At 46.4% G+C, this 8,455-nt stretch overlaps 1 protein-coding gene across 4 annotated transcripts in view; it reads left to right on the top strand.

Moving 5' to 3' along the window:
• KaiR1D (Kainate-type ionotropic glutamate receptor subunit 1D) overlaps positions 1-8,455 on the top strand; it is a 176,564-nt gene that overhangs the window by 159,064 nt on the left and 9,045 nt on the right. For all 4 annotated transcript variants that reach the window (XM_017897769.1, XM_017897759.1, XM_017897786.1 and 1 more), the window contains 4 exons: positions 2,592-2,883; positions 3,231-3,369; positions 5,738-5,875; positions 7,214-7,412. In XM_017897769.1, the coding sequence (XP_017753258.1) occupies positions 2,592-2,883; positions 3,231-3,369; positions 5,738-5,875; positions 7,214-7,412 (768 nt within the window). The remainder of the gene's footprint in view (positions 1-2,591; positions 2,884-3,230; positions 3,370-5,737; positions 5,876-7,213; positions 7,413-8,455) is intronic.

The raw sequence follows: 8,455 nt of genomic DNA, 5'->3' as shown, positions 1-8,455 counted from the left end.
CGAGTGCTTGACAGAATTTTCCCTTTTTCTTTTATATCTCGCGTTGTTAAGTCTATATTTTCTTTTCTGTGGTAATTAGTTTGGAAAGTGGGGTATTTTATTCAGAAAGGGAGGGTGCCTTACCGACTTCGATTATTGGTTTTACAGTGCGTCGCGATTCTCCTTTTCTTCTTCTTTTTTTTATATCTCATTCTGTTAGGTCTCTATTTTCTTTTCTTGGTAATTATTTTTGAAAGGGGTGGGAGTATCCACAGCTCTAAGGGAAAAGAGGGTATTTTATTCAAAAAGAAGGGGTGCCTTGCCGTCTTCGATAATGGGCCCTACAGTGTGTCGCGATTTTCCTTTTCTTTTTCTTTTTTTAATATCTCAGGTTGTTAGGTCTCTATTTTCTTTTCTTGGTAATTATTTTGGAAAGGGGTGGGATTATCCACAGCTCTAAGAAAAAGAACGGTAATTATTTAGAAGATGCAGGGAGTCTCACTGACTTCGATTATGGGCCTAACAGTGCGTCGCGATTTTCCTTTCTTTTTTTTCTTTTTAATATCTCGTGTTATTAGGCCCCTATTTTCTTTTCTTGCTAATTATTTTGGAAAGAGGTGGGATTATCCACAGCGGAGAGAAAAAAGTAATTATTTAGAAAATGGAGGAGTTCTCACCGATTTCCATAATGGGCCCAATATTTCACCACAAAGTTACTTAAATTGAGTTTCTATGTACACCCGTTATACGCGTTCATTGCCGGCCACCTCGATGTGTTTGTAGAAGCCATAAACAATCGGCGGCTCAACGCTACACACATGCTGCCACAGACATGTAGCTATAGGCAATATCCATTCTAGTAGTAGCAATAGATTTTTGCAAAAATTTCGGACATTAAAGCAGAGCGATGGTTATATACGTAGGAAAAGGTTGTTCAAAATATTGATTCCTATAACACGTTCAAAAATAGTCAAAGTCTGTGAGACCCCCTTCTCTTCTAAATAATTACCTGTCCCTTTTTTAAATTTGTGGATAGTACAATGATACGCTTTCGATTTAGATAAAAATTGTATATAAAACTAGGACGCTTTTTAGTAAATGACGATATCCAAGTCTACGTTCTCTTTAATTTCTGTTGGTCTGAATACATTTAAATTGTATTGACAGAAAATTTAATAAGGGATAATATAATACGCGTAAAAGCAGTACGAAAATTGTAAGAATTATTGTGATTAATTAGCTTCTTATTCTACAATTAACATACTATTAACCCTTTGCACTCGACGATTTTTTGGCTAGAGAAATCTAGAAATTCAAAAATTCTCTACTAAAAGACTGACGATACTTTTTTGAACAGTAAATGAAGAATAATATAATAATAAAATTGTAGAATTATTTGATTTCGATACCTCGCACACTGTTACATTGCATTAAATTTGATATATTAATTAATATCGATTTTTCAAATTTTATGAAATGGTGACTGAGGGTCACCTCTCGAGTGCAAAGGGTTAATAATACTTTCTCTCTACACGCTTTGTATAACTCGCTACTTATGGTTAATTGACTAACTGTGCAATATCCCAAGTATCGACATCACTCTCCCCATTCCACCCATGGAAGCTCGTACTTCACGCGTACATATATAAATAACTATAATATATAATTGTCTACAGGAACAACGAACGATATAATTTCTTTAAATAGTTTTCGGATGTAGAAAGGATCTCAGAAACCCTCGTGCTTTAATTATAAATCTCGATTTAAACTTTCGGCCAAAGCAATTTTTCTTTCGAGTAACCCATCCTCCACGATTATACGTGTCCTTTTATCTCGAAAAAGGGATGAAGAAGAAGGAATCTAGGGAAACAGGAAGTATGTCACGGTCGGTGCGCAGGTTTGACGGATGAACTTCGTCGAGGTTGTTATGAACTTCGGTCACGATGAAATTTTCGCTCCCTGTTCCAGGTTGCATGCTATCGGGGAAATTTTTCCCGGTCCACGCACGCCTGCCACATCAATTTCCGCGAACCTTCTCCGAAATTCGTCGTCAGTGCCGGCATTTAGTCATCACGTTCCCCGCGAACGCGTCGCTTCGCGTGCGACACGCGGAATTCTAAACTCGCGAGGTCCAGCTCGCGTGCAATCGCCTCGGCGGATTATCGTCTCTCGGCTTATCGCGTCTATCGACCTCGCGTTCCATCGTACCGTGACGATCGTCCTCTCGAACGACCAAAGAAATCCTGTCAACGCGAGAGAGCACACGCTTTCTATCGCGAGCGTATTCAGCCCATCCTCGCGGATCACGGCCTCAAAGCGTTAATTAAGCAGCGAAAGATGTTACATGGGCTTGGTATTTTTGCACGTCGAAACGTTAGGTTAGGTTAGGTCGAATGCGCCGAGTACGCAATACCTGTCATTGCTGTCACTCGCGTCTGCCAATGCATATACGCTCCGGTGCCTCATTCGTTATATTTTTCACGTTTGATCCTCGTTTCTCTGGTGATACAACCTATCGAGCTTGTTATAGCGTAGATGGGAAATTACAATAAAAATGATGGCGTAATTTAATCGAGATTTTGCCTGTTTTAACGTCGTCTCGTTCCACACAGAGCGCGCCATATTGCATGAGGAAGGGCTCGAGCGAGCAGCTGATCGGAAACGCACAGTTCGAGGGCTACAGCGTGGACTTGATCTACGAGATATCAAAGATCCTCGGTTTCAATTATATGTTCCGTCTGGTGCCGGATGGACGGTACGGATCTTACAACAACAAGACGAGAGAGTGGGACGGTATGATAAAAGAATTGCTGGATCAGAAGGCGGATCTAGCGGTGGCGGATCTGACCATCACGTACGATCGGGAACAGGTGGTCGACTTCACCATGCCCTTCATGAATCTAGGTGAGCAATCTGTTTGATCTACGATTCCGTGAACCGTGTTCATCGCTGAGAATTGATTCAACAATCGTGAAACCCGTGTGCGAAAAGATTGGTCGGATATTGCGATTTTTGAAAACGTTATAGACGTCTGTGGAGCATTCGGGAGTGGATTTATTTTGAAAGAAATTTTCGAACGGTATCGTTGCGCGGATTAGGACAACGCGAAAAAATTCTGTCGTATTTTATTCGAAAAATTTTGGAAAACGCTATCGACGCTCGATTAGCTGTAAGACAAACGATGCACGTAAATTGTCGTCGGGTGTTGCGAAATTCACGATGGATTTACATGCAGGATCTGAAATTTACAGGGATCAGCATACTGTATTGTAAGCCTATAAAGCAGCCGCCGAATCTGTTCTCGTTCCTCAGCCCGCTCAGCCTCGACGTTTGGATTTATATGGCGACAGCTTATCTGGGCGTCTCTGTGCTGCTCTTCATACTCGCCAGGCAAGTGAATACATCTTCCCAAGCCTCGATAAAAATATTCCACCGGCACCGGTGAAATTTCGCATTCGAACGATCCGATGGGATCGAATCTCTGAACCCGATACACTCGGTCCGTCGATTAGGCTTCCGTCGCGCTGAGAACCGGACAAATTTCCCGCGTAGATCATCGCGATTCGAAGAAATCATCCCCGATTGCGTTCATCTCCGTGAACAGAGGTTGCGTTACAGCGAGGATGCACTCGTCGCGCAAAATGGCACCTTTGACACGCGTTCGATTCCCGATAATTTATACGGCACGGAGGAATTTGAATTCCCGGTGACTCGCGGGTATCTCTTAAACTCTAGATACGAACTCTAATTTCACGGTCGGCGATTCGAATGGAGCACGGAGCCCGGTTACGCGAACAAAAGCAACGCGAGATGGTCAGACACGAAGAAAGGAACAGACGCGTACATACGCCGACATGTGGCATTCCGTGCGGCCTGTTTTTCCCACCGTCCACACGCGGTTAATCTTCATACGTAAATGGCGAACGATCCCGTGGAAGACAGATGCGCGGAGCTGAAAAGGATCAGACGTTGTCTAGAGTTGATCAGTTTAGATTCACCCCGTACGAGTGGTACAATCCTCATCCGTGCAACAAAAACCCGGACCATCTGGAGAATCGCTTCAAGCTGCTCAACTGCATGTGGTTCACCATCGGATCCTTAATGCGGCAGGGCTGTGACATTCTGCCCAAGTAAGCCGTTAGATTGGCATCACGGTCGCTTGATCATTTCCTTTCTTTCGTTCTTCTTATTTTCTTCTACCTCGCCTACTCTCTTCCACCCACCGTTTCGTCTTCCGCCCCTTTACATCCCTTACTTTCTCTCTCTTCCGTTTCGTTCCTCCTCTTTCGAGTCACCCCCTCTAGCTGGTCCCGTTGCGTGTCCGACCCAAGAGACGACGTTCTTCCACATCCGTCTTTGAAGCGACGCGTTGTCGACCGACGTAAATCGTGAACGACGACTACGTAACCGACGATCCACTTTCGTAACGATTTACTCGTTCGCCCCCCACGAACGCACCAGCCCTGCGACACCCGGCTTCTGCCCTGGCGGACGAAGAACCGATGAATTATTCAGCGAAACGATTTCGCGAAGCCGCTTTTAGCTGTCCCGATGGGATCGGTTATTTCGGGCTACGTAGAGTTGCCCGATCGTCGAAGGTGCTCGCCCACCCCCCGGGATCCAGAGTTCGATCGAGCGCGAGACTTCCGCCTTTGGCAGAGAATAGCTCTCGAGGAGGAGAAATCGTTCGCGCGAATATCTTCGGTATCGATTAGTTCGCTGTCGGAGAATCCAGATTTTCCGAAGATTCGCGTTTACCGAAATCTTCGACCAGAGACACCGAGTACCTCGCGAATTTTCATTTCCTGTAACTCTCTTTGGCTTAGGTTTGAGAGACCTCGAGAAATCCGGGACGAAAATATCCCGCGTATGTGCGGTATAAAGTTGTTTCGTTAGAAATTGCTGGACGACGAGACTCGTGGAATTTAAAGGAATATCGATGGACGATCGAGTAAGGTACTCTTGGAGGTGTAAAAGAAACATGGCGCGTAAGAGGCTCTTCCGGCGAAAACACGTTCGTATTTCATTCGTTCCTCCGATAATATTATTCGTCCGATCGCGCGAGAATTCTTGGCTAACGCTGAGCGCTAATTACCGGTAATATTATTCCGCGGCGGCGGTCCCGCTAATAACGCTTATTGCGAAAATCAAACACAGCGTTGGCATAATATTATTCTATGCAACGATAATTACAAGCGTTCGGAATTCCAAACAGCTGTCGCGAGAAAAGACATTAGCTAAACCTCGCTTGCTCGGTATTTTCCAGCGAAATTCGCGACGACCTGTTCGCGATGCGTGAACCCTCGTCGAATTAAATTAGAAACGTGTCGCGATTGCTCTCCGATCAAAAATCACCGCACGGTCTCTCTACGAGGGAGCACCTAGGAGAAGGCGCGACGTTGTTCGTGGAAAAGGGGGCAAGAAAAAGATGGAGAGGAAAAAAGGAGAGCAAAACGGAAGTGACCTTAATGTCTCCTTAACGCTTGCACCTAAATCTCCCGAAATCCCCCGGAAAGCCGGGCAGCTCCGATGCAGGAAACGTTCGCTTGTAATTCTGAAAAACAGGGGAACCGTTTCAAGCGGGAAAGTTGGCCGGGCGATGACCGAGGGTGGAGCGGAGGAACCGGTGCCGGAAGTGCGATCGGACGCGAGGAATTCGGGGCTCGCGCGTCACCGCATCGATCGGGCGGAGATATCGCGCGCGTGCTGCGACTCAGCGAGCTCTAATCCTCTCCCTTCTCCTTTCACGTGTCTGCAGGTTCAGCCCCTACGAGTGGGAGAATCCCCATCCGTGCAACGGACAGTCCGAGGTCCTCGAGAACGAGTTCACCCTGATGAACTCGCTCTGGTTCACCATAGGCTCGCTCATGCAGCAAGGCTCTGATATAGCGCCGAAGTAAGTGAAACGAAGAGAACACAGCCAGCGAAGCAACCGAAATGACACGTATCTCTCTGTACGTGTCGGTGTGTACGCGGTCGCGATCATTCCGTTCGATTCGTCGTTAAATTCCTCGCACACTGGGATCTCGGGGCTAAACTGGAGATACAGAAAGAGAGGGTAACGCGTAGGATAGATGGCTAGAGAGATAGAGAGAGAGCGAGAGGGGCAGAGATAAATAGCAACTCTCGAGCGTTCGACTAGTTAACCAGTCGCGGTCCGTTCACCTGGGTATACAAGGTGATGGAAGTTGAGAGGGGTAGGTCCGGGTTGGGAGGACGAGATCCGGGGCCGTAGGTGCGCTACCCAGTGTTACGTAACGATAGCCTGGATATGCTATATCGTAGGCTTGCTGCAACCGATCACGTTCGCGTGTCGAAACTTGCCGACGTGCTTTGCTATCGCTAACGCTACCGCACTGTCTCGTCGCTGCGACGACGAGCACCGACGACCAAGACGACGACGACGACGACCAAGACGCGGTTCGTTCGGTGGAAGTTGTTGTTGCTCCCCCGAGTCTTCGCTAGAAGCTGATACCGCGGTGTAACCGGGAACGACGCGGAGTGTCCGATAAGCGATTCGAAACCCCCGAATCGGTGATTCTTGCCGCAATCCTCGCGATCGGGGCCCCGAGAGCGCGAAATCGGGTGCGAGTAGATGGATGGACGGGGATGAGGGATCGGTTCGGGAAGCAGCAACAATTCGCTCGCATCGAACGTCCAACATTGTCACCGTTCGTTAGACGAGGAATCATCTTTCGTTTTCCGATACATCCTGCGATACGGCCCCCATCCTCGAAGAATTATCGTAGTCTCTTTTTTATTCGGATTGGCATTTAATTGTTGTTATGCGTAGTACGTTGAACCAAGAATTGTGTAAGCTGCATGCAACCGTGTCACGTATGTAGAAGCTTGGTGTGTTTGTTTATTTCTTTACTCGTTTATTTTTCTTCTGCACTTAGAAGATTTAGATACTCGTCCAAGTACCAAGCGCGTTAAGCGCCATCTCGATAACTCGCCAGACGTATCGAGAAACGCGACTGCGAAAGTAGAAAGTAAAATGTCGTTTTCGAAAGCACGCGAGCGTGTACGCTGAGAGCAGCGTGTTTCCACTTTCCGATCGGCATCTTCCAAGCGATGCTTCAAACTTCGCTGCACACGTTTGAAGTAATCGAGATTCGATCTCTGAGCAAATATACGAAGCGCGGTTGTTTCGAATTCATATCGGTGGAACGCGTTTCCGATCCGCTCGCGTCCCGGAAATACCCGATTGCACCGCCTCTGTTCTTCTTCCCAGGGCCGTGTCAACGCGCATAGTGGCTGGCATGTGGTGGTTCTTCACTTTGATCATGATTTCTTCCTACACTGCCAACTTGGCCGCGTTCCTCACCGTCGAACGGATGGATTCGCCGATCGAGAGCGCCGAGGATCTCGCCAAGCAGACGAAGATCAAATACGGGGCTCTCGAAGGAGGCAGCACCGCGGCCTTTTTCAAGGTAACATCCCACGAATAGCCCGTGATCAAGCATACTTATATTCGCGTGATTGTTTCCACTTCGCTTTCGTACGCCGTTCGCATCGAAACATTGATTTATTTATTTATTTTTAAATAAACTCGTTTCGAAACGACGCGAGCCGATGAGAAAATTGCACGTCAAACGTGCACCTGAGGTGAACGATCTATAGGTAGAGTGTGGGAAGAGCAGTTCCGGGAGAAAGGGGAAGAAAAGCGGGAGAGAGCGAGTGTTGTTGGAGAAAACACCGCGGCCATTACTTAACGCTAATTCCCGTTTAATTTCGGTATTATGAAACTTTATTACAACAGATTACGCCGCGGGAGGAAAAAGAACAGCAGCAGCACCCACGTTTCTACAAATTTCTTCCCTTAACTTTTTATTAACTCGTTCCAACTTGAAGAATATGATACGCTCCAAACTCCTACCTCTTGAATATCCTTTCGCGTCCGTGGCCGGATAATCGGTCACTTTTGGTAGACCAGGAACAGCACGGTTGGTTATAGAGGGTGTCAATTAAATCGTGCGTTTCAAGAGGTATTACACTCGCGGAAATATTAACAATTAACGGAAAGGGTAGAAAGAGTAGAATCACCATGGAAAGTCGGGTAGTTCGCGCAGAGAAAGTTTTAATTTCGGACCGTTGAAACGTGCAGTGTTTTTGTTCAAATTATAAACTTTCCTAGTATTGCGTTACACGTCCTCGTGTTACGTTTGCAAATATTTTTTTTTGCAGCAGTCGTTTATCTTCCAACTATTTTGATAAAAATTCCGCTACACGCGATACCCTTAACGACTCTGTCATAGGACCGGTCGACATATGTTACCCTATCCCAATTAACACGAAAAACTCGAGAGAACATAACCAATATTTACAGAAATATCGACAAATATTTTTCCCTTTTCAATCGTAAATACCTATTTTTCGCGTCGTGTCGAATATACGATACTTTGGAAATATCCGTCGAGGAACGTATAAAAACGACAAATTGCGACAGCAGACGGGGGTCCGGGCCCCCTTTCGT

The sequence above is a fragment of the Eufriesea mexicana genome, unplaced genomic scaffold (genome assembly GCF_001483705.2).
Source record: "Eufriesea mexicana isolate 0111107269 unplaced genomic scaffold, ASM148370v2 scaffold474474897, whole genome shotgun sequence".
In the NCBI taxonomy this organism is placed as follows: Eukaryota; Metazoa; Arthropoda; class Insecta; order Hymenoptera; family Apidae; genus Eufriesea; species Eufriesea mexicana.
This window is presented reverse-complemented; position numbering and strand designations above follow the sequence as displayed.